General features: G+C 43.9%; 1 protein-coding gene across 3 annotated transcripts; it reads left to right on the plus strand.

The window, feature by feature from the left end:
* The first annotated feature begins 19,450 nt into the window (after positions 1 to 19,450).
* LOC125743176 (peptide YY) lies at positions 19,451 to 26,478 on the plus strand. Of its 3 annotated transcripts, none has more exons than XM_049015897.1 (5): positions 19,451 to 20,517; positions 20,779 to 20,978; positions 21,879 to 22,066; positions 24,778 to 24,858; positions 26,105 to 26,478. In XM_049015897.1, exons 3-5 carry the CDS (start codon positions 21,879 to 21,881, stop codon positions 26,127 to 26,129), a joined length of 294 nt encoding a protein of 97 aa, XP_048871854.1. In that variant the 5' UTR covers positions 19,451 to 20,517; positions 20,779 to 20,978; the 3' UTR covers positions 26,130 to 26,478. The 3 variants fall into 3 exon arrangements, with proteins under 3 accessions (XP_048871854.1, XP_048871853.1, XP_048871852.1); XM_049015896.1 differs by having other exon boundaries at positions 19,451 to 20,306; positions 20,425 to 20,978; XM_049015895.1 differs by having other exon boundaries at positions 19,451 to 20,056; positions 20,141 to 20,978.
* The last annotated feature ends 361 nt before the right edge of the window (positions 26,479 to 26,839 follow it).

A 26,839-nucleotide genomic window follows, 5' to 3' on the forward strand; every position in this document is an offset into this window, starting at 1 on the left:
ACCTGCAGCATGTGAACGTAGGAGCATCTTTAAGGACTCTGACGTTACAGATCAATGCAATTGAATCAGCACCTTCATTATCGATTTATCACGATCCATCGATCCATCTTCACATCCTAATTACCAATCGCGTCTCTTGTTCCTCAATCTCTCCTGAATCCAGCTTGTCCATGGGGTAGCTCTCATTCTCTGTAAGTGTCTAAGTTGCACTGAATGGTCTTTAGCATAGGTGTTCCGGCATGTGATGTGAGGGAAATTGTGTGAGTTTACGCAGCACAGTAGGTCATTTTAGCTAGGACATCAGGATGCCACCCCTACTCTTTCAAAAGATGCACAGGGACCTCAGAGAGTCAGGACCTCAGTTTACATCTCATCCAAAGGTCGGCACCATGTTTACAGCACAGTGTCCCAGTCACTGCACTGGGATCCACACTGACTTGTTGGCCGCACCAACACCTCTTCCAGCAGCAACCCAGCTTTCCTAGGTGGTCTCCCATCCACATCCTGACCCAGCCCAAACCTGCTTAGCTTCAGGTGATTTACCTAGTCATAAACACCAACCATACCCCAAAGACTCCTTAGCAGTGAGTGTCTCCCTGCCTCGGGGACCCATGTTCCAGCACTATATTTTTCTTCACTTTGATACATTTGTCCATAAACTCTTGATAAGATACAGATGCACTTTAACATTGCCTTATTCCACACAGTTTGAAACAGTGTCATGCCAATTGTCATCATTATGGTCATGCATCACAGACAATCCTATGTTGCTTGTTATACATGGCAAATTTTGCCTGGTACCTTTGCTGTTATTTATTTGCCATGGGTAACTCTGACAGAAGTCGAAAACTCCACGGAATATAGCCCTTAGCTTCCCTGATGCTCGCAGTCCTCCACGCCCAAAGAAGGCCCTGTACTATGAGGAGATTAAGATTATAGCTGGTGTTATTTACGTATTTTGTTAGTGGCCCAATAAGAAAAAAAAATGCCTTTATGTCTCTTCGAAAAAATTCAGCTAACGATCAGACACATGCACTGACCAAAGGCTAAGTGACACAAAATCGGTACACGGTTCGAATCTGAGTAAGTGTGGCACCGCTGGGAGGTCGTGGTCCATAAATGTAAAAATAGACCTTCCTGTTGTCTCACTCATCCAGCTGCTGGAGAGCCTGTGCGCCTGTGACACTCTGAAAACGCACATCGGCGGCTGCTTCCTGTAACGCAGAGCCAAAAACAGGGCTGTCTTAGGTGCAACAGGACTGTCTTGGAGGCTGTGAAACCACAAGATAAGTAACGTGGTAATGATGGTCCAGAAAGCACTTGTTTAGATAGATTATTTGAAAAACAGCTCAAATTTGTTACAGATGTATTCCGTACATTCGGCTTGTCCCCTTTTTCCCAATAACTGTGGTGGCAGAAATAGATGAAGGAGATGGAAGAAAATTGGTAAGAAACAGGTGGCTTAGGCCACTATCTGGCTGGATCCTGGGGACTGTCACCCATAAGATGAATATGGGACTCTGGCAATTCATAATTGGCTGGAATCACTGTAGGTGACAGGAGCCAAGAGGAGAGTGATGAATGTATCGTCTCTGACCGGCGCTTCAGGATTGCTGAGGGGCTCGCCGGCGTGTTTGCGCGCACCGTGTCTCTCATCCGTCTAATCCCCCTTGAATTATGCGCTCTGTCAGCGCCAAATTGCTCCACGCCACCACCCTGCCTGAGAGGGGGTGAATAGCTCAGCACTGGTGAGACATCTTGGTTGTGTGTGGGAGGCTGAGGGTGGCTGCTGGCCCGCCCGCCTGCCTCTGGCTTCCAGCATTTCGATAACTAGGTTACGCTACATCTGTTTCCCTGCGCTGAAGAGATCCAGGGTACTGCCGACGTTCCAATGGGATGCAGATGTGGAAACTTTTCATCGTGATCCAGTTGAGTTCTGGTGATTCCGTTGTCGGTCTCTGGCATTAAAATGTACCGTCTGCGATGACCAGTCACTGAGTGTGAGGCAGCACGGGTGTGAAATGTTCACTGCAGATCACTCAGTCGCTGAAGATAAAAGAGATTTATGTGCCCCAGTCCAGGCTGTTTAGTCCACTGTTGCCCGAAGCCTAGGAACGAATTTTCTGTACGAATAACGTTATCCATCGGGTGAGCGAGTTTTTGATGGGAGATTATTTTGGAGCTGTGTGACAGCGTCGTTTTGGCCACGGTCGGCTTTCTCGGGCATTACCTCACATTTCCAGATACAGAAATATATTTTAAATGCCAGGGAATGCCAGCATTAGTAATTTCCAGTTTTCTGTAGGAGAAACAAACATACATTGAAAAACTATTTATACTAAACAAAACCGGCAACATTTTTCTGGAGAAGAGAACTAATATATGCCCTCCCCTCAGCACATTTGTTCTGTCAATTTTACATTAATTTGAGCTAAAAACAAATATTTTGGAGGGAAATTAAAAGCTAACCATGGTTTCAATCCCTCCTGCAGACTCCTAGCTGGAGATAAATTTGCACAAGGTACGTCCTCCATAGCCGGCAAAAGCCTGGTGTCTGTACTACGAATGGCACGGCACTTCGGCCTTTGGACAACACAGAAGGAGCAAGGTGCTAAGACTTCAGCAACTGAGCGGAATGGTTTCGCTGTTGTGGACATATTTCATCTCCGTTTCACCCTTTACCAAGGCTGTGTCACCAAACCAGCAAGATCAGTGCCAGTAGCAGTGCAGAACAAATTGCAAACAGCTGGAGGTAAACTCAATTTCTGCACTGGAATAGAGGAGTCAGTGATTAGGAGCAGCCCCGTCACGTTGAAACTGCCTGGTCAGCGGTGTAGGGGGCTGATTGGATTGTGTGCAGGAGAGCATCGGGCCAGGTCATGCCTGTCACCTGTCAGCCCTTCCCTGTATGATCATGGACATACTGGATTACAGTGCACATTCCTCCCTGCTTCACACACAGGCATACCCATGTTCTGCGATTTTCTAGTTTTGCTTAAATTATTAGTAAGATCATTTCTTCAGGCTTCTTTTAATATCCGTGCAGGCGGTATCCATCCATCAATCTCGCAACTGGTAGGAGGTGTTGGTTAGTGGCTGAAGTGGATGACACAGGAGATATCTGACACGCTAATATATCGAGGAAGTCTGTTCAGGGATATAATGAAGAAATGACCTACATTTCAAGTAGGCCTTTGTCACTTTTGGCTGGATCACTCTGAAACCAACACAGACAACACACACACTAGGCTGGGTAGTATTTTGTATGCTCGACGGATTGTCTGGTATCACTGGTGTAGTCACGAGTCAGTCCGATACCTCAATACAAGCCCCCCTTCTCAGGCCCTAGATAGATGAGTACAATTACCAAGGAAGACATGCAGCTCTGTTATACAGAGGGATGCTGCAGGCTGCTTGTCCTATAAGCCTCTTACTCAGAGATTAAAATCATTTGTCTGATTTGGTATAACATAAAAAAAAAACTCTTCAGGGCAAGGATACACCATATTAACAAGAAATAAATCAATCTCTCAGATCCATCGCTGCCTCAATGCTAAACTCTACTTCTATAGCAGTTGAGGATAGTTGAGGGTCTACTGGTAAAATATGTAGCTGGTGTTGCAGGTTTTTGCTTGGTCTCGCAGCCTGAGGGTCACTCGAATTCGTATAGCCTGCAGGCAGGCAGAGCTAAAGTTACCGCCCTGATTTTGACGGCACATTAGCACAGTTGGTGCCTAGATGGGACAGAGTGATGTGGGACCTCAAGACCTTTTGTCTTAGAGGCTTCATTCCAAACAGTGAGGTCTGAAGGCAGAACTGCTAAAACAGGAAGGTGCAACCATCCTCTCGGTCAGCAAGCAGTGACTCTGAAGACAGAGTGCACATCACACGGGTAGCGGTTCAGAGAATCGACAAGGTGCAAATGGATTTTTTTCCCCCTTTTGAACATTAAAGCACACAAAACTCTCCTGCTTGAGCCCTAGGGAGCAGGTGGTTCGCATGGAGGTGTAGCTGCCATTAGCATGTGAAAACTGGACGGATGCTTAGCGCCTACACCCATCGACATGGCTTTTGCTAAAAGTATTTATAATTATTCATTATAAATCCCTGGATCCCAGGGTTGGGTCAACCGGGATTTATTTTCACAAAACCTCCACTTCGGTTCAATACATGCAAATTCAAATGTTTTCAAGAGCCATTTTGTTTCTGCAAAAAGACAAGGGGCCTTGAATTATTTTCCAGAACCACAATAGGAAGTGCAGGTTTGGATTAGTCACCGGCTGTAACATTGATACAAAACCAATATTTAGGCAGGCAGAATAGCTACATGGGACTACCCATAATGCTTTAGGAGGGCTTTTACTGAAGTCCCTCATCCCGGTACACCAGGTTAGTTGCTGTCAATCTTGGTTCTCTAGGGTAAAGACCCTAGTTATTCTCTAGGGTAAAGACCCCTATTTATTCAGGCACTGAGGGGCTGTAATAGCTATCTTTCTCTAACCCTTGGACCATATGTCAGTTGTCTCAAAGCAGCATAGCGTACAAAACTCTACATTCAATTTATACATTTATCTAAAAGTCTTGCTGCTTCCAAACCAGCATCTTGTTTTAGTTTGTATGTGCAAAGGGCCCATGCTGTGAGGTAGCAACAGGCTGTATCGATGCTCGAAATGCAGCAGAGGAGATGCTCAGGGACCCTCTCAAGTGGCTGGGCTGCTTAAATCGCTCTCATGCGTGCTGGCTGCCCCCGTCACAGTCCTGGCTTGGATATGCTGTGCCTGCTCCAAGCTCGGAAATGCTAAGTGCTTAGCCTCTAAAATCTAAGGAACCGCGCAAACAAGGTTATTCAAGCACATTTTCCACACATCAGGAAACACCTTAACTCTTCTCAGTGCAGCTGACTGCTTTTCTGCCTTCTTAATGTCTGTTCCGTGTTTTTTGTCGTAATCATTTTAATGAGAAAAAACTCATGAAATGAACTACGGTCTTGCTAGCTGGTAAACTGTGGTTTCATTTCTCTATATGCCTCTGTGTCTTACTTATTGCAGGAGACACCTAAATTTATTTATTAAAATCAAATGGGAAATTTAATTTAGTGCTGCACAATATTACATTGCGATCATATGGAACATGAGCAATAATCAGCAGGACTTCAGATGACGGGCGAAAAAGTACCGCCACACCACCGACGTCTTTTTACCTTATTTATCCACAATGCCTTCCCTTTCGAAAGATGTTATGGCTGCTTGGCTGCCCCTTTATTCACACCCACTTCAGTGCTTATACATGATTTACCAAAACAGTAGCATGTGGCGCGCTCCGCTAACCGAATTTAATAAACCAAAGGATTCGCCAAATTTATACAGATTATCGACTTTTGGGCGGGGCTTCCATACGTCACAATATGCCTAATTAATATTACAAACACAAATTACAATTACGAAATTGTTGGGGTAAGTAAACATCCTTACAGCACTAAAAAGCCAGAGTCTGGACAAATGTTAATGATCATCACCTAAAGCCTTGGTGATTATTGTACATGCGCCAAATAATCGCGATGATATCACGATGTGATTTTGTGCAGCCCTACTTTGTAAATTCAAAATTGTTCCATAAATTTTTTTAAACTGACTTCACTGGTTTTAAGTAGTTTAATATCTTTTTCACAGAGAGTTTATTTTTAACTGTCGTTAGTGTTAATTGTTAATTCAACTTATCAATGTAATGTCTAAGCCAAAGTTCATGAATGAAATCAGCAGTATTTAATTCATTTTTATTTACGTCGTCTATAACAGGGAAGACTGGATGCAGCATCAGTCAGTTTCGCCGTGTTGTAAGTTGAAGCCAGTCACTGATCACAATTGAACTACGAGCCTTAGAGAAGGTTAAGGATATTCAATATGAGGTCAGAAAATGGAAGTGCATGTGCGTAATTGCTGTAATGGAGATCTACAGCTGTGTACTGCCTGTGTTTTTTACATCAGTGGTTCTCAATCATATTCCTGGAGGAATGTTTTCATTCCAACCCTACGTAAATCAGGCTTATATGGTCCTTAATAGGCTAATAATGAGTGTGGGAGGCTGAAAGCAGTGTGGGTTGGAATGAATACATTCTGGCAGGGGGGGTTCTCCAGGAACAGGACTGAGAACCGCTGTTTCATATGTAGTTTTATAAATAGTGTTCTAAATGCTAAATGGTCTGTAGTGCATGTAGCTGGGAAGATGATATCAGCCAATAAGAAAGTGGTATATTTTTAAGGAAAAGGCTGTAAAGAATATTAGAATTGTATTTTCTGCAATTTGGGCATTTTAGATGAACTGAGAACAGACAGAAGATGCTACAGCAGTATGATAAGTAAGCTGATAATTCCGTTCTAATTGCAGAGAGAGCCACAGGGTGAAAAGTCAGCCGTCAAAGTTGGAACAACCGGACCAACTGACAAACAGCTTCACAGTCAACCAAAACACTCCAGCGTTTACTGGACGTTTTGTGGCACAAATTGAATTCATTTGGGCTTCTCTCATTTTTGCAGCTACTAGCGAGTTACAGAGAAAACCTGCACAGGCTGTGGCACCACAGAGATAAGCAGCCCCACTGTGAGTCAAGGCGAATAAGTAGATCGCATGACGTCATTCATATGCCAGGTCAGCATGGAGGAGACACTGGAATGGAGGATGGTGTGGAAATTCACTCGTGGGAGTGTAGTGTTGAAATACGGAGGGTGGGCTGAGCAAACCCCTTACCCTGCATGATGGAGTGATAGCATTCTCAGCCGCGCCGGGCTATGAAAATTCCTCATGCTGTAGCAAGAGAGAGATAAAGGAAAATATGAAATGCAAAGTTGCACTGCTGAAACTCTTGAAAGTTACATCATTTACTTCAGCTCCAATTTTCAGGATGTAAGGCACACATGACTGCAAACAGTGGGCTTCAGATACAACCTTGCAGGAAGCTGTTTATAAACCACCCACCTCAGAAATCTATGCAATTTTGTGCACGCTGACCGATGTCTTCAGTGTTAAAACCATTTGCATAAAAATATTTTTGAAATTTTGTAAATACCTTCTTTGATCCTTGTAATGTCGCCATTTTTACCTGAGTACAACTAATATTAATTAAATGTCATTTCTGTGTTAAACCCTTCTGTGTATCATTGGGGCTTGTTTACCTCATGGTATGTAATGTAGGATTTTGGTAGCAGAGAAACATGTTACTTCCTCATGGCCTCATACACAGGAAGTGTGATTAACATAGCCACTGGTTCCCCTGCAGTTGACTTGTTGAAATTATAAGATTATATTAACTTTGGCTTTCAGTAAGCTAGAGTGACAAAAATTTTAATAAATAAGTTAGTAGTTGAGTGCATGCAGCTTTTTAAAATGTGAATTGCCCATCATCCCATAAAGCTATACCAAAATCAGACCATCGTGGATTATTAATATCAGTCTGTTCAGAAATTAATCTCTGAAAATAGGTTTGACTGTAATAGGTCTGCGCTAACAAGACATTTTACGCACTGCTGGAGGGGTAGAGAAGCGAAGAAGTAAAAATAGGCAGTTATATTAGCTGCGTGTTTTGAGTGACGGGCCAGGAGTAGCTTGCCAGCTGGTCGGTGGTATCACTGATCCCCCTTATCAGGGCCTGGTCAAGAAGTCAGAGGCAGTACAAACAGGCTGAGCTGCTCAGAAAGCACTCTGCGCGCATTAGGGCACCTCGGCCCGGGAAGATAAGGCTGACAGCGGATTAGCTTCCCCCCGAAAGGGCCCAGTATTGCCCCTCATCAGAAGAAATCGCCTGTCTTCAGGGGAAGGAGTCAGGTGCTGTAAAAATGTTAAAGTGTGTACCAACGACTCACGCTCACTGAAAGCGGCAGCGGGTGGCGACATCTCAAAATAGACTCATCCGACCACGACACACCGTCTCGCAGGAGTCACCTGAAAGCCCCCAACCCCCCCCAGATCTTATTTCCACCCGTTAAACAGACCTTCTATCTCTTATTGTGGGACGGCACACAAGAAAATGCTCTCTTAGTTGGGTCGGGCGTCAAGGGCCTCCTGCAGATCTGCCCCCATGAGTGCTGTTCACGTTAAATCTGTAAGCACTGGGACAGAAAACAGCTTTTCCATTGATGTATGTAGCTATTTCGATATCTATGTCAAAAAAGACATTTTGGTGGGGCAGCAACAATTTATTTTTTATCTGATACTTTCTCATACGTGAGAAAGCGTTGTTGTAATATTATTATGTATTTTAGTGTAGAATGTTACCTGACCAAACTGACCAATCATAACTGAAAAAAAATCTGTTTAGGAACTTTTGCTCAAAGGTACAATAGCAAAGCTCTGGGACTTGAACTAGTAACCTACTGGGTTACATTATTAAAAATGTGCATACCACTATACCTGTGGTCAATGGTGAAGGAAAGACCTTTGAATTGGGGAAGGGACACAATTTAATCATTTGAATGCAAAGGTCTATTTATTGGAGGATGAATGAAGTTAAATATTGGGGGTACGTGTGTGTGTCCAATCCTCTGTGTTTCTTGCACCCCTGCCCATGGTTGAGTAATTTCCAAAATGGTTTGGCATATGGGGCAGTGCGGTGGTGTTACGTCACACCTCGGGCACCAGGGTTTGAATCTTCGCTGTGGCTCCATATGTGTGCCGTTTGTTTGTTCTCCCTGTGTCGTCGTGGGGTTTCTTCCTAAAAACATGCTGAGGCTAGTTGGAGTTACCTTATTGCCTATCGGTGTGTGTGAGTGTGTCCTGTGATGGGCTGGTGCCCCATCCTTGGTTGTTCCCTACTTTGCACCTGTAGCCTCTGGCATAGGTTCCAGACCCACTTGAACAGGAGAATCAATTATAGAAAATGGAAGGATGATTTGGCTTGTACCAACTGAAGGTACTGGGATGACTCGGAGAGTCAGAACTGGAGTGTCAGCTAGGCTTCTGCAACAGGCAGCGTCCTGTCAGTAAGTAAGTATTCGCTCAACAACCACAACACAAGCTCATCACAAGGGCCACCAAGTTGCCTGCAGGGTGCTGTTTTGTGGTTCCCATCCACCATGACAAATGGTCCTGTGCGTTGAAGGTGGACCTCCATTTTCCAGCTGTGGGAAATGAATTCACAAGAAAATGAGAATGTAAACAGCCAATAACCAGCATGTCCCCTATTGCATGGACCTGCTCGTTCTTATTGACTAACAAATGGTGAATAAACTCTGGGTTTCAAAGCAATTTTTCAGCGGAGACCCCTAAATTTCATACGACTGCTGCTTTCAAAAGTAATTAATCTATTTCAACTCATAAGTGCAACCAAATTCAGCCCATATAATTAAACAAAGAAGTGTCCTCCTGATTAAACCACCCTGCTCTAAAGGATGCCCCAGTAATTGCATCACCCATCTATTTCCTGATACTACTCATCCAATCAGCAGCATGGTAAACTGGAAGATATCCCATAATCCATGGGGGGAAAATGGGTAGTTAGTCCCCCGCAATGAGACATCAGTCAAGTGCCTGAGAAAGCCTAGGTACTGTACACTAAGGCCAAGTAAGAATCAGCAGTATTTTTTATGTATTTTAAGGTATTTAGGATCCAGAGTAAGGCAAGTTATATACGCGATACCGAGACGCTGTCCGGACTAAATGTCTTCAGGAGCCATTTTGTAAACACCCAGTGTCCGATGCAGAAGATGACTTCAGGAGTCCAGCCGGTACACTGCCTGCTTCCTGAGCGCCTCATTAAGTGCTCGGGTATTGTGGTGTGAGGCAGGTGAGCTAAAGGGGACGGAGGCACCCCTTTCTTATGGAAAAGACGGCGCCGACACACGAGTCCCCCTGGGAGCGAGCGGCTAGCGGCCCCGTAAAGGCCAAGGCGGGGGAGGACAGAAAGGCGTCGTGATGCATCTTATGATGACACTCTTGTGGAGGAACAAAAGCTGCCCACTGCAGTTAAATGGCTGGCTTTGGCAGAGCGCACCAGCGACCCCAGGCAGAGATCCTCACAAAGGGGGCCTGTCATTAAGCTGCTGACAGGCATCGCAGAGCCGTCCCAGGGTGAGAAAGGGGGGCCGGTCAGTCTACCTTTAATTACTCATGGGAACAATGCAAGGCTTTCCTTTCCGCGCCAGCCACCGACTGCAGAAAACCTCAAAACATTCACCAGTTTTCCATCAAAATGTGCCCCACAGATCAAAGAAACATCTTACACAAAATATCTGAATAACTGGCGATGAAGAGGTCAGCACAGTGACCTCACGCCTCTGGGACCAGCGTTTGAGTCTCCGCCGTGCTCCATGTGTGCGGAGATGTTCTCCCCATGTCACTCTGCGGTTTCCTCTAGGTTTCCCCCCACAGTCCGAAAACATGTTGAGGCTGATTCGAGTTACCAAATTGCCTGTAGGTGTGCGTGTGCCATTCAATGGTGTGTGTGCCCTGCGATGGGCTGGTTCCCCATCCTCGGTTGTTCTCTGGCTGCATTGGAGACACCAAATAGTGAGCAGCGTGTGCCTGTAATAGTTTGGCGCCCCGTCCTGGGTTGTGCCTGCAGCTAGACCCCCACAGCACTGCATCACTCCAGTGGATATAGAAGATGGATGGACCAACTCCAGAATAATGAAATGAGTTGATGATTTTGTGAGTGTTGGGGTGTGTGTGTGTGTGGGGGGGGGGGGGGTAATTAAATCACTGCAGCATCCGTTGGCATGGAAACCAAAGCACATCTGTATGCCGCAACCTTTTCCCAAAAATGTTTTAAATAACAATGATTGGCAATTAGCGGCCAGCGCAGTACACAGGGCCCCTGTCCTGGTGGTCAGACTACCGGGAGCGGCTGCTAAATGCTGCGGGGCCTTCGGCTGGCAGTCAGCTTCCGCAACAGCTCCTGTAACATTAGTGCGATGGTGATTCTCTGTTTTTTTCCCCTGATTGCCGCGGCTCCTTGCTGTCTGGGTTTACTTTGAGCTCACTTATGCCCACTGCCGGTGTCGTCCTAACCTTTCCCCTCTGCTGGAGTGGAGGAGTGTAACTGGGACTTTAACATTACAGCTTCGGTTAGACGGCCCCTGCTTAACCATGCAGGGTGTTTACCTCCCTGCCAGCGTCAGCGCCAACGACACGCTCGCTCCTTGGGGCCGGATGTGCCAGCTAGAAGGCCAACGTTCATTCGGACCGGTCTCAGAACAGCCTGTAAAAGCTGCGCGCTGCCAGTTGGTATGGCTGTGAGGCAGAGATGTGATCAAAGCCCAGTTCCTGCAGGATAGAAAATGTCATGGTGGTTGGGGCTCAAACCCAATTAAAACAGTTTCTAATGCAGCCTTGAAGCAATTTATTAGCTTCTATTGCATCAGTAAGAAACTGGCTCTTTACACCATGTCAGCCGGACATGTCTGCTGTATGGTTTGTACTTTATGAAAAGCCCTTTGTGAGAAACAATTTTAAGCTACAGACAGTGAATAAATCGATGGGATTGTTTCAGTGGTTTATTCTCAGTTGGGCGATGTTATGGGGAAAATGCAGAGACTTCTAAGCCAGTGCTTCTGCCATTTGCCCTGTAATCTGGAAGCGATTTTAAGGGATGCGAGCCCAGAGATGTATGTAAGGCTCCAAATGCAGGTTTCCATGGTGATGGGCACCTGGTGCATGCAGACAGGATGCCGCCGGCCCAGCGAAGGCTGGTTCCGGCGGCTGCACGAGGCATCCCAGCGCTCCTGTGGGTACGACGCCTGTCAGTCCCGCAGGTGCGGACACAGCCCATAGCCGGGGGGGGAGGGGGGGTGACAGGCTGTCGGCTTGCATCAGCAGCCCTGTGTGAGAGCCGGCTGGCTGGGGAAGCCACGCCCCTCGCAGCTGGGAATCCGTAACCCCTGCGCATGCCGGGCCTTGGATGGGGTCGCGACCCCGCATTCCTGTCACGAAAATGCAATGTATTTATCTGACACCTTCTCCACGAATTCCTTCTGGGCAGAGGTCCAAGTCCTACAGTAACTGAAAATAAATAAATCTGTCGGCTAGCCGTGCGGGCGCACTGGAGGAATGTTAATCCGTCGACGTGAACGGGTGTTCGCGGCGGAGTCGTACAGAGTAAAGCGTGACATCGTGAGAATCCCACTCTGTGGGAGCGCTGTCTGTTTCGTGCTGCACGGGGAAGTTTTCTAGGTGGGGGGGGGGGGGGGGGCGATTTCACAGCGAATGAGTCGGAAGTTTCAGCAGAATCTCATCCAGCCCGATTTCATATCTTTTTTATCCTGTTGGCGTCCCATAATATTTACTTAACAAAGAGGCTTTTACACACGTCTGCTAACACCAGAGTCATTGTACTGAGCCATAATTCCCTCTCAGAAATGCATTAGCGCTGGAGCTTGTTTGAGGAGGGATTGTGCCACAGAGCCTTGGCCAAACAGTTACCCCTGTCTGTGGATTATTGCTGCGCTCTTATTTACTCATACATATAGGCTGGGTTAACCTTCTGTGTGTTGTTGTTTCCCCTTATTGGTTTTTTATATTTCATTGAGGCTGAGGGAGTGAGGGGGGAGGTTTAGGGGGAGGGGGGGGTCTTTCTTCGAGGGATGACTAGATTCAGAGCTGCATGATGCTCGTCTTGGTGGGGGTGTTGGAACGGGGAGGGGGGGGCAAGTTAGTCAGTCTGACGGCAGGATGGACGTCAGAGTGGCGTCACCCCCGCGTCCCCCTCCCTTGTCCCATACCGGGCGGCAGCTCCCGCTACTGGAGGCAGGCGTCACGGAGACGGGGAGGGGGTGTGCACGTGTGTGCGTGTGCAGGGGTGAGTGTGTGTGCTCAGGGAGAACGGTGGGAGCTAGAGAAAGCATGGGGGTCCTGTTCAGGGTGCAGGAACCGGGGGCAGGGGGGGGGTTTGCAATGTACCGTGGGCAGCCCCGATCCTAAAGGGCTGATGGGAACAGTCTGAATGGCTGACCCAAAAACCCGTGCGTCCTTGAGCGCGGTGGGAGTGCATTTTCATGGGGGAAGCAGCGGATCCTATGGCTGCAGGCAAGGCTGGGGTCAGCTGTGCCCCCTCCCTGCCCAAGACGAGCGTTTCCAGACAGCCCAGATGTTGTAGCTGCTGGCAATAGCTGCACGACTGGCAGCACACGTCTGCGTAGAAAGCCCAGTGACGCACGGCTGCGTCCTCGACCCAACCGCAGCCTGGCGTTAGGAGAATGGAAGGCGGGGCAAACAGAAGGAGAGGTGGTGGTGGTGGTGGGGGGGGGGTCACTAAGCACGCTGGTGAATAAATCTTTAATGGATTCACTGGCATTTGATGTCCTTGAGGTGTGGTTTGAAGCATCCCGTCCAGTTCCAGTGCCAGGGCATTTGCGCAAATTCTACATGGATGACTTTCCTCCTGTTTCGCTTTATAACAGATTTCTTTGCCACCATTTAATGAGCCTTTCAATCTGCGCTGGCAGCCAGGACCAGCTGGGTGCCGTGTAATAAATTTGTCAGAAATAAGCAACAACAGTAGGCTGGCAGGCTTCCTGAACTCAGCTGTGGGTTATTGTACGTGGGGGATTTTACCCATGTTTAACACAACAGATCAGGCAAAGATCAAGTAGATACACCCATTATTTCCATGCAGCATTCCCATTCACATATGTGTTAATAACCACCATATTGGCAAATGACCAATAGGCTTCAACGCGTTAGGCTCTAGGCAGGAGACAGAGCCTGTGAGAATGGTCAGACCCATTCCTTCACAGTAGGATGTGAGGATTCCTCAACTGAATCATGAGATATAATATGTCCGGCTGGAGTTTTCACAGGAAGCCGAATAGAACCTTGAGACGGTTTATCAAACGGCTCTTTTCAATTTAACACAAATTGAACAACATTTTTCATCTACTAATGGATGCTCTCAAAAAGATTGGTCACCACTAGTTAAATTAATCCCAGAGGGAAGGTCCTTCATGTGTGGAGATCAGACTCGGAGTGCTACGACCCACATGCAATGTCCATTTTAAAAACTCTGGCCATCGTGGTATTCAGAATGGATGTGAACGCGGGGGGGGGGGGGGGAGGGGGCGGGCTGGGGGGGTCCTAATATTACCTGAAATATATTGCAATGTCACTTTCTATGCAATAAAATTATATTACATACATTCTGATGTCACTTTTGCTGAGATTGTTTTTATTACTATCAGAAGTGCATGTTTGAAGACTCACACTTCCTCTCTGCTGAACTGCTGTCGACTTGTCTAACTTTGGACATCAAATCTAAACTGTTTTCCATTATTTTTTTTTGCCTTTTCCATTCCCATGAATTGTCCTTTTTTTTATTAATTTCTTTCCTTAAAATGACAAGATCTATGTCGACCGTTTTCTAATCGGCTCCGTGAGAGAGATTGGTGTGAGATAACGTGGAATTTGCAGGGCATTTTTATGTCAGACAAGAAAAACAACACAGATCATTTTTGGCTTTGCTTTCTGAACTTTTCATTCCACTTTAGCCATGACATTTCACTAGAATTACGATCTGCTTTTTCTGAATGACAGGGTGACGGCATGAATTGAATGTGTTGTCCAGAACTTCGCATGCTCATTGAAGTGGCTGCCTGCCTTTCGGGCTGTGTTGTGTAGGCCTGCGTACAGAGGAGAGAAGCTCCATGCCTCAGTGTCAAAAGAATGCTTAACCCAGGTTTTAGCTTTCAGAGATGTTTCACTTTCTTTACACTTTCGCATACTTGCCTAAATATATATTTTTCCATTTCATCTGTACCATTTGCAATCGACTATATTGCTCAAAGTCTTTCAAAATGGATCTTGCAAAAACGCTGTAATAAATGCAAGTCCTATATCTCACAAGGTCACACATCACTTACATGTTGCTTGTTTATCTATTTTTTTATTGATATAGGACAATTACTGTGGTGGACTGGCTTTCCGGGCAGGGTGTACCCTACCTTGTGTCATGTTCCATAAATAGATTTCAGACTCAACACAGCTCTGCACAGGATAAGCAGTTATAAACAGAGGATATTGTTAGAAATTATATCTAATACCAAATGACACTTTTCTGTGTAACTCTGCAATCTGGGAGGTATACTATTGGATTCAAGAAACTAAAAGTTTCAAATCACTGAGCAGTACCATCTGTCAGTGAATTTTTGAATTTAGTGATCAGTGTTGACATACCACAATGAAATGCATTTAACCCATATGTGACGTTGTGACATAGCAGGGGGCAGCTAATTCAGCGCCCAGGAAACAGTGCTTGGGGGCGGTAAATTGCTCAGGATACCTCAGTGGTGCTTTGCTGGTCGGGGATTCAAACCTGCAATATTTCAATTACAAGTGCGCGTCCCTAACCATTAAGCCCCCACTGCTCACTGCCAAAATTTAAAGGCAAATTTGCTAAATTAGTCAATGGAAGCTACAAAGAGTAGTACAGTGCCGGATTCTGTAATAAAATGTGGTTCAATATTTACTTAAGACTAAATTTGCAAATGGAAGTGTCAGTAACGTGTACCAAAAATGTACTGCTACTTTCCCTTTGTGTGTTTGTTCTGTTCAGTGTTGTAAAATAAAGTCTAATAAGTCTTTATGAAGCAGCCCAGGGGCTTTTCCCAGCATGCAGTGGTGCACTGGCCATTTGTGATGGATGTGTGTAGGGAAAAGCAACCAGCAGTAAGATCAGAGTGGATGAACTATTTATCGACATCGCAGTTACCATATTAGGCAGTTTTATCGACAAGAAAATGAGAGCCTTGCCCCCTGTGAACAAGAATGCTTCAGTACGGGATTCGACATTTCAACTCGGATTCCGGTGAGAAAACGTGTCAAGCAATTTTCGAAAAGGACAATAGCCAAATTAAATAAAAAAAAAACCTCCCTGACACAAATCCACAAGGCCAGCAGTCAAACTGTCCACAAAACAGCAATTAGTGTCCGACGGCTGAGACTCGCCAAAGGGTGAGTAATACTTATTACCAGCAGAATGAATGGGGTGTTGGTGGTGGGGGGGGTTATTGGGTAAAAGGATCCTGAGACTGTGGATCAATGGAGAGAAGACATAAAGAGAGGCTGACACATTTTCTAAGGGTGTGCAGGATTCAGGTTCACCTGACTAATCTAAAACGCATCATAGAGTGGGAGGTGAGGTAGCTAAGGGGAGGTGGGGGCTGTTGGGGCAAATAGATTATAGTGAAACCATCTGATGCCCCACCCAATAGAAGATGCCATGAATGTATCTTTTTAAACTGATATTTGCCTCCCATGAGCCACAGGCTGTTACACATTATGACTGAACTTTGCTATAGTGACAATGGATGATCGGGCCAATGAAATAAATCACTTCGCCTTTTCCAAAGTCTCCTAAAGGCTGGTCATATGTACCATACGTACCATTTGATTACAGTTTATAGTTTATGGCATCATGAAAGTCCAAAGTTTGTACAGATTGTTTAATGTGATGCCCGGAGTTAAAACCCAAACAAATGAGACAAGCATAAATTACGCATGAATGTAGTGCTTTTCAGGTTGTTTGTGAGGCCATTTCATTCTCAGTGCTCGCTGGTTCTTCAAGCCTTCTTTGATAGACACAACCCGTCAGTTTTAACGAGATGTTTACAATCAACTGAAATGAGCTTTATCTGATTCGCTGGAGCCTTTATTTAGACTATTTCTGGATCATGTTTCGTTGACAGTGATGATCTGGAGATGCCCAGCTCACCGTATCTCAGTTATGACCAAGTCAAGATTACGGTGAAATTTTTTTAATATACCAAACAAACCATTCACTTCCTTCCGTCGTATCCTGCACTATTGATTAAACTCTTTCAATAACTACCCCTCTGCAGACTAAAGTCAATACTTTCAATTCGATTACGCCGATTACATGTTTTAGGTAGATTCTCATTATAACAAGCATCGGAAATCAGTTGCATTCTTGGCAACACAGACACCCACATGTTCACTGAATCCTCTCACTGTTATTTCCTTATTTATAAAAAAACAGACTGTTTTAATACCGTAATCTACGATAGCTTCGCACCTCCTCCCTCATGTTCTATGTATTTTCATTTTCTTCGCACCTCCTCCCTCATTTTTCGTGACATAGGTGAACGGACACTTCTCTCCCCATCCAACGTGAAAGGGTTATGTGGGCGGCAGACACGCCTAAACAAAGTAATAAAACATGATTGACGTGATCGGATACGCCAGAACTGGACGACCTTTCGCAAAATAAATTATAATAATGTCAATGTCTAGCACTTATGAACACATCCACCTGCCATGCGAACTTTATTAATTTGAATACCGTGAAATTTTGTAGGATATATATTGTTATTTTAATTTCCTTTTCAGAAACTGCAGGTTGCCCGGTTATTGTACATAGAGCACTGATAGTATTAGCTAAAATTGTTGCAGGCTGTGCGCTACACATGGGAGTAACCTACAGCATTGGAAGGAAATGAAAATGCTATAACGGTGTCAAGGAAAAAGTCACCCAAAGTATCTAGACAGTCGCTAACGACCAAAAAACCTCTTGATTAACTGTCAGCGCTTGAAAGTGACGTCAACTTCTATTCAGTGAAGCGTCTATAATAAAGACGCCGCGGTATCACCCCATCTCTTCTGCCCCGACTTCTTTATTTACTCAGCGTCCAATGAAGATGGGCACAATCCACGTGAAGAATGAAAGGGCAGGTTTTTTTATTTTATTTTCTTGACTTGCTTTTTTGATCCAGCAGTGGGTGGTAGGTAGTGTTAAAATGAACCGATATTGATTTTAACTCTAATCTTAATTTGCCCCCAAGGACGTTGCACGCGGTTCGAATTACGCAATGTGCGTATCATTAACTCCATTTAACACCCTCAAATGAGAAATTAATACAAACCGACTTAATGAAATCATCCACAATAGCATATCCAATGACTCTCCCTATATGATTCACAAGATTAATTTCTGATGGCTTAAGAAATATAAATCATAAAAATTGCTTGCGAATCTCAACTGTAAACCGATTAAAATATCGTGCCTAATATGTTTAATATCATTGCTCACCCGGTTACAAACGGCAATTATGTGAAACGTATCAAATTGCCAATTACACCTTTTTCCTGATCTGAAAGACATACAAAATCACGTTTCAATACATGATAGATGGAATGACGCGTTAACGCATGCATCTTTGTCAGCTTTTGTTTAATGTTTTACATAAACAAGTCAACCGCATAAGGAAAAGCCCATGACATTATACAAGGACTATTGCACAGGAATGTACTCAAATAAACACTGTCACCATTAAATACATTATTGTCGGTCATATTAATCTAATTTGCATCAATGATAGGAAAAGAAGTCATTCGCGATTGACAATGTGAAGCCAACAGTTTGAGCAAGCCGGTACCATTTACTTAATATTTAGCAGATGCACTTGTCCAAAGCCACATTCATCGCAAATAACATTCAATAAACGCTTCCCTCTAAGATCGAGATAACAGACTTACTTATATATAATGTGTCCTTAATTCATGTTTAAAGGTCTTGGGGTAATTTCCAATAATGAATTTCAGTAGAGATTGTGTTTTAAAAGAAATGCACATGTTGTTTGTAATGGATGTTTGGAATCTTAAGCGTAGCGTGTGTAGGTGACAAATTGGTAACGGAATGTCTGCGCGCTTCGGGAGTTTCAGCAATAAGGTTTTCTGCAGTCAATAATGGCGGAAAATGGCTGTACTTTCCAGTTACACGTACATATTTTACTTAAATGTGCCAGGTTTTCCTCTAGTGGAACAAACCTTTTGGCTGCTGTCCTGTTGACGGTTCTGAAGTTTTTCGGGACATGGGACTGACTTTAGAAAATACATTACTGGCGCCCCCTAGTAGATTCTTTTTGCGACTGCAGACTACGTGCAAAACAATCCGAAGTGATAAAAAGGACCTGCATTTGTCTTAAATTAGTCGATAAGTATATAGATTTTTGATGCAATTGAAAGTCACGAAACACGTTTATTTGTTCTTAAATGATCTGGATATTCTACAGGAATAGTTCGGCAACCTCCACCATATGGCTCAACGGCAGCTGAACTTCAGGGAGCTATTAAGTGTCGCTGAGCAGGCCGATCGATAGGGAAACTTATTTCCGAAGTTCTGCGGTGGGAGCTGAGTGCGGGTGTCTTCCCTTTTACTACTTTTTCAAAATAACTTGTCAGTTTAATACAATTGTATTCTCCCGATAAAATACTCATGGCATTTTTTACCATTTCATGTAAATCAAGATATTTTGAGAGCAGCTGAGAAAAATGGTAACCAAGTGCTTAACACTAACATACTACATACCACAAAGCAGCACAATTATCTTACCACTTACATTACGTGAGGCAAAATAACTAGCAAGTGATCTGTCCGAATCTTCTCATTGCGAAGTTTGCGTTTTATTTAATATTTCTCTACGTTGCTATTACAGTTTAGTTAACGCTATGTGTTAATCGCAAACGGTTGCTTCCCAATAACATTCAGTGTAAGGAAGATTTTTAAACTGCTAATTATTGAGCGTTGGGATAGGATGCCGTCTGGTGCAAAGGTGGTCAAATGAAAACGGATTATATTTCTTATAACATAGCAAATTGCTGTTTTGTGAACACTGGAATGTTTGTGTTGTTTTAATACGGTCTTAGATGATCCCCATAAAAGACTAAGTTTTAACACATGTAAAATATTCAAAATTAGTTTTTTTTTCTTGCCATGTTTCTTCAGTTTTAACCGATTTGATTTGATTAAACCACAAGAGCATCTACTGTGGGCGTGTGAGCTGTATGAACCAATTCAATATTTCGGTTCTGACACGTGCAGCCTAATTGCGCCATGCTGAACCGGTACTCCCTTCAAACTGCACTTAGTTAAAAGTAAACAATTTAATGAAATGCGGTAAATTTTCTAGGTATTTTGTTCACCTCAAACTCAAAAGTCGTATTCTGGTTCACTTGTATTTAGGTTTATCTTTCTGTCTACGGCTATTTTCAGTCAGCTGCCGATAAAACGAATGCTGAATGCTTAACTAACACAAGGTTCAACCACGCGGAACTATAATAGGTATTTCGTACATGTAATCTTCAAACAATATTTAAAACTATTTCATTTGGTCAAACTGGTGATAATAATTACACTTTGATGTAGTGCTGAAACGCAGGATATCATTTCACGTTACTTGGTGCGATGACATGGAACGGAATAGCCCAACATTCATCATCATCAGACCGCAAGGCTCCAATGGGTTTTTAAAAGGGATCATTTCGGAACATTTTAATCTGAAGAATATTTTCAGGATTGAATACTTAAATATGTAAGTCTATGTGCGGTTAACTTGAAAGGAACACCCATTCATCCTTGAAAAGACAGCATTTATTGAAAAGACGGCATACTTTCGCCCTTTATAATGAAGAATCAATTTGCTCATATAGGGGCCCCCTGTACGCTAAGAAGAATAAATCGATGTTCCCGACTAACGAATAAAAACTAAACTGATACCGACAGCTCACGAAACGCATGCAAAGGTAAATCCCACAAATTCCCTTATGCTGGTGGATAATAAACCGAACAATAAAAACTCTTCAAATGTGAAATTAGCTATTTCGTGTTTTATCATTTCACAGGCTGCTCTTTTGAGGTTCTTACGCCGTTGCTGTTCGAAAAGCTTTTTTGTTTTGTGCTATGGGAGCGTAAGATAGCATTACTAAGATATTAATCATCAGCTGATTCCGCCCACTTCTACTCTACCCCGGCCACCCCCCTCCTTTTTTGTGTCCTGGAGATAGCAGCAGGTATAAAAGCCCTCCAGGGCTGAGCAGAAGAAACATAGGCTGCAGTTTGAATGCTAGGCGTAAATAAAACAAAAGCAAAAGACAACCAAGACTTCGCCAACTGAAAAACCAAACCTCTTGGAAGCAATAGATCCCGGGGCAGCAGAGAACACCGGCTGTTTCACCGACCACCTGTAACGGCAACCCCTCCAAAAGTAAGTATATCGCGCTTTGTTCCTGCCGTTTCATTTGAATTCGGTAATCATATCAAACCAGTGACAATATAGAAGCATGTCGACGTTTATTTATTTAAAAGACCAGTACATGGAGTATGAAAAACCAGCGTAAACAGACTTAGACTCATCAGACTACCGTGTTTTACTAGATATCTCATAATCACCTATTTTTCGTTTTCATTCATTTCATTTATTACAAAGCAGAGGGCACGCACAAGGACAGTCAGAACCATGGACAGCTCTGCACGGCGACATATATTGTAGGATATAGTTAGTTAATTTCATAACTCGTAACTCAATATGAATTACTATATAATCTGTCTTAGACAAAGATAAATGTATATAAGATACATTTGGTAAATTTATGCCGGTGTTTCCCAGGTGAAATGTTAATGGAATGAGGAATGAAAATTGCTATTACGGTTTGTCGTGCATGTTATTAAGTTGAAACCTTTTAACGTTCATATAATTAATGCAAAATACTTAGTAAAGGCGTTGTCATGATAATATGAGTTGTAAAGGATCAATAAAGCTCATTTCACTGACATTATGTTGCCACTGGACGCCTTATAGCTTAATTTACTGAAGGAAATTCTCTTTAAACCCATAGAAACACCATCTGTGAAATCTACGCCTCCTGTGAGGGAGCGATCGCGTAAACAAATAAATATTAGCGCGCTTACGTTTTCCAATAGCTTCCAAGTTTTTAACTGAGTATAATGTAATATGCAGAATGACGTGCGACTTTTTCGAAATACTTTCTCAAGTCAGCATTGCAAGAGCATCACGGAAAGCCTGGAGTATGTGACAGACAGGACAACACAAATAGGTACAGTATATGCTCGGTGAGCCTCTTACAGTGCCTTGCTGTCCTTACAGATGGCTGTTGTCCTGAAACCCTGGAGCGTCCTCATGGCCCTCGTCTTCTGCGTGCTGGTGTGTCTCGGCACCTTCGTGGAAGCCTACCCACCCAAGCCGGAGAACCCTGGGGAGGACGCGGCGCCCGAAGAAATGGCCAAATACTACTCTGCTCTCAGACATTACATCAACCTCATTACGAGACAGAGGTGAGAGCCCCTCCCATTAAACAGATACCTTAACCACTTATGGAAAAAAGTGCCAATTCCTTTCATAATTGGACTGTAATGAGTTTGACAGCAGGGATCGGTGCTTGTTCAGGAGCTCATTAGTTTTATTCGGTGGACCATTATCGTTATTTAAACCAACTTACTGGAAGGTAGGCCGGCAGCTGGAACATGTCCACGAACTTACAAACGGCACGTGGCAGTGGTCACCCTCAGGACTGGAGTGGGATTAAAAATCGGCCATGGACTTTCGGGTTTTTGCCGTCCCAAACCCCCATCACGGAAATGCCCGTAATGCCCGATGGGAGGTGCAGCCGTGAAATAATCATCCTTTGTATTATAGCAAGAAATATGGAAGGAGTTACATTTAAACAACATCTCAAGACGTCATATAGGCCTAGTACTGAGGGGATATCATGGCAGTATAGGGTTACTATTAGTGCTGTCATTAATATTATACAGTTAAGCAATTTTTAACGGTAAAAATAAGTCCGGTCGTAAAAACGTATGCACGTACTGAGCTACGAGGCTACGTGTTGTTATGCAGAGGATAACCTAACCTTGATCAGGCAAATATGTACATCAACATAAAATAGATTTTTCACAGAGGTATATAAAATGACAGTAGAGTGTTCTTTCAGAAGTGAGAAAAAAAACAGCAAATACATCTGAAACGTGAATTCAAAACAACATTTTTTGATTTGCTCCCCTAACTAAATGTAGATATCTAACAGATACGCAGCATCCCACACAGTTTGTGTTATTCATGCATCAGTACATTTGGAGATGCCCACCGAAGTAAGAAAACCAAGCATTTGCTGCCCCTTGATTCTGTAGCATGCCAGATCTTTCCTCGCATCGTATCTTGAGATCATCCATCTTCTAAGCACTAATTGTTGGGGGGGGGGGGGGGTATCAGTTTGCTACTTGTATAGCCAGCATTAGTTAGTTAATACGTGCTTACTTTTTAAAATTTAAAATAAATAACAGTAACACTGTTGTTGAAGTTAATAATGACTATTGAACCCTAGCAGCATTGACACAACCCTGCCTAGATGTTTAGATGTGGTGCATGACTGTGGTCAATAGTTGAAATGACCCATATGGAAGAATTTTTCACAGGTAATTTCCATTGGTAATTCACCAGAAAACACGAATCAGGGTTTTTTTTTGTCTCTTTATGGACACATCTAATTTTTTTTTCAAATTGCCATGTGACCTTTGTGTGACGTACCCTCACTCCCACACTCAGCTCCTTATGACATGTAAAGCATCCCATTACTGCTGGCTCTCTGTACGTCCCTTTACCCCGGCTACTATCAGGACGTCAGCTGGAGATCTGTAAACAACATTACCTTCCATTAACCAGCATCTTGATAGAAAGTTCTGGAAACGAATCCTCCTGGTTGTCACTGGAGGAAGATGAAACCTTAGGAGGCTCGTACCTCGAGGGGAAGAGGGAATCAGAGGCATTTAGTGACATCATATCCTACGTTGTGGCCATTGTTCCACTGTGGTCCACAAGCCGAGTGTGTCTGTGTGTCTGTGTCTGTGCACATATCTGTAATTATGTATCTCCATGTATATATTTAAGGGCAACCTTACACATCCATCTATATGTGTATCTCTGTAGTTGTTGCCCTGTGTTAAGTTTGAGCAGAGTGTACATAAATGTAACTAAGTCTGAATTTGTGTGTATGTGTCTAGCTGTGTGGTAAAACCTGTTACTTTTTAACTTGAGGAGACATTGGAATGAATGGAGAGTCCCCACAAAGATATAGTTACAAACCTCTGTGTGTGTGTGTGTGTGTGTGTGTGTATAATCTGACAGATTCCGCTTGAACACATGGCACGCAGCCCTATTAGACTCACAGACAGCGGGGTCCATCATTAAGGGGGCCGTACCTGTCACTGTGCTGCTGGGCTGTTGAGGAGAGGAGACTCGTACCCTGGTATTTTCACACAAAAGGACAATCCGTCATACAGGCGCCAAAATGCCAGGTTAACTTGGTGGGCTGGGGGTGAATACCCAGTATGATTATGCCAAACATTTTAAAATTGCGGAATCGATATTCGCAGGAGGAGAGGACATTTCTGTTCCGTGGACTTTGGCTCTCCGAAGCATTTAGAGAGGTTAAGAGCCAAATTAAAGCAAAATGACATTTTCATAATGAATAAAGCAGAACGATAAAAGCATTATTACGGTGAATAAGTGGGCTGTTGACTGCGACTGAAGAAAAGTGAATACAAAAAAAAAAAAAAAATGCTGCAGTGATATCCGTATACGATGGGGTTTCAGTTCATGTAGAAGATGTGCATTGATGACAGCACATATAAACAGCTGCAGGTTAGGAGAGGGCAGTGGGCTGAGATTTTAGTGTAATGGATGTCTGCTTTTCTTCGTCTGTTCTTCGGTGCACAGAGTACGCAGTGTGATTAAGAACAAACCATGTGGTAGAGTGTGGCTGCCTTCTCACCGAAGAACTCTGTGCTTCATAGTATTAGGGTCTAGGTTCTTCGGAAACGAATGAATTTCTGACATGTTTGAAAGCATGAAAAAAAGCCCTTCAAGTGTCTCCTTATTAAGCCATTAAGCATCACGGCTACAGTCACAACATCCAGCGGACCGGCGCCCTGTCCCCTGTGCCTCCGTTAGTGACCTGAGTCTGGCCGGCCTTGTTTTTGCTCATTAGGTACGGCAAGAGGTCCACCCCCGAGGGCGTGATGGCGGAGCTGCTGTTCGGAGACGAGTCAGAGCACAGCCAGCGATCACGGTAAGCTGTGTGTCTGCCGCGCTCGTGTTTGGCTTCAGGCGTTTTATCAGCGAGTGACCAGAAGAATAAGGATTTCTACCCTGCGGTTGACACTTCAGTTATACATTCTGAGAGGGAAACATAATTAAACACATCAGTGCTGGATTTCACCATGTATACAGCAGCCCAAAGGACCTGGGAGGGAAACTCGGTGTGATGTTTAATGATTCAGGCCTGCATCATAAGAACATTTGTCAGAGGTGGAAGCTAGCAGTCCTCTTCTATCCACCCATATTTCTGGGACACCCTGCACAGGATGCCAGTCCAGCACACACAAACACACACACACACACAAACACACACGGGATCACGGGAGGAAACTGGAACACAAACACATGGAGAACATATGCATCTGGCACAAACAAACACGGAGATCACAATCCTAGAGGTGTGAAGCAGCAGAGCTGCCCAGTGAGCCACTGCCTGCCCATCCTCCTATAGCATGATTCCATGATGCATCCTCTTCCTGCTTAGTTTATTCGGAATATTTTCTGTCAGAATTGTGCCATAAAATTCCCATTAAATACTATCCAGGAATAGCAATACTTCCAGGAACATGCCACCTGTGGGAAGAGGCAGCTGATATGAGATTCTTTAGGAGGTGCAGTGGAGAAGCAGGACATCACTCAGTAATTAGACAGGCTTGCAGCTTGTAACGTCTCTCTGAGCTGCCTGGCTGTAAACCTAAGACACATCTCCGCAGGTGAGGCACACGGTAATTTTTTTGAAGATGACTCATTTTCACAAAGGTGCATTTCATGCTGGACGCTCATTAGTCTGATGTAAGTCAGACCTCGTGAAGGAGACCTCGACAGAGAGGCAGAAGTATCTTGCCAAGCCCTTGGAATGTCTGCAATGAATTAGTGACTCATAGCCCCCTATTAGGAACACCTACACAGCAGCAACCTGTTTCTTCACTGTCACATAGAATGAATTTTGCAATATGGAAGTATTGGCTTGTGACTCTGACATAATTATTTTATTTCGTATCGTATCATCTGTTGCAGCTTTCTGTGCATACTTCTTAAGGACTTGATTCTAATTCAGAAGATAGAAGTTTCTACTCAAACTATTTTCATTCTCCACAATCCTGTACGCTATGTTCAGGAGATCTGTTTCGTATCTCTCCACTTCGCCAGTGAGCGGGTTGGTTGCTGAGTCCATGACGCAATCGTCTTCTGATCAGACTCTGTCTGTTTCCACCCAGATCCGACGACTCATACATGTGGTGATTCCCGGCCCGCCCCCCTCCCTCCCCGGCGTCCCACTCGTTGTGTCCGCTCTGCTTGAGGGAGCCATCTGGTGGATCAAGCAGCAGTTCCCAGACGACCCCTGACCGTCACCGGACTGTGGCCTGTCACTCGACGCATGCGATTTGTCTCTGTCCTCGCACCTCTTCTCTCGTTCCATCCTGCTTCTGTCATATCAAGACAATTGTACATAATTTATTATTAACATAATAGAATAAATTAAAAAGAAGTAAATCTTGTCATAAATGCTATATCTTACAGAGAATTTTCTTTTTGTTTGTATTGGACAAATGCTTATGTGCAATTAAAGTTTGATGGATGATTCATTTGACAGCAGTACCTGCATGTTATTTATTCTTAATCATTCAGGTCAGATTTCTCAAGTGCTCACATACAAAGAATATGGAATTTTCCAAAGTTTATAACACGTAATGTAATTTAAAACGGAAAAATAATCATCGGATCTAAAATAATATTTTTTTTCCAGTATAAAATCAAGAACAAAGATTCTTGTTTTCTTGCCCTAGTCTGCCCTCTAGTGGACTAAATTAGGGACAACATTTGTTAAATTTTTTTGTAATGGTCGTAGATAACGTTTACTTAAAGGCCTCATTTTCCTCTTATTATAAGTTGGGCATTTTAAATTGGACGTTTAATGAAATGAATGAGCAAAGCATCATGACACATATTGC

This window comes from Brienomyrus brachyistius, chromosome 5 (genome assembly GCF_023856365.1).
Source record: "Brienomyrus brachyistius isolate T26 chromosome 5, BBRACH_0.4, whole genome shotgun sequence".
Taxonomy (NCBI): Eukaryota; Metazoa; Chordata; class Actinopteri; order Osteoglossiformes; family Mormyridae; genus Brienomyrus; species Brienomyrus brachyistius.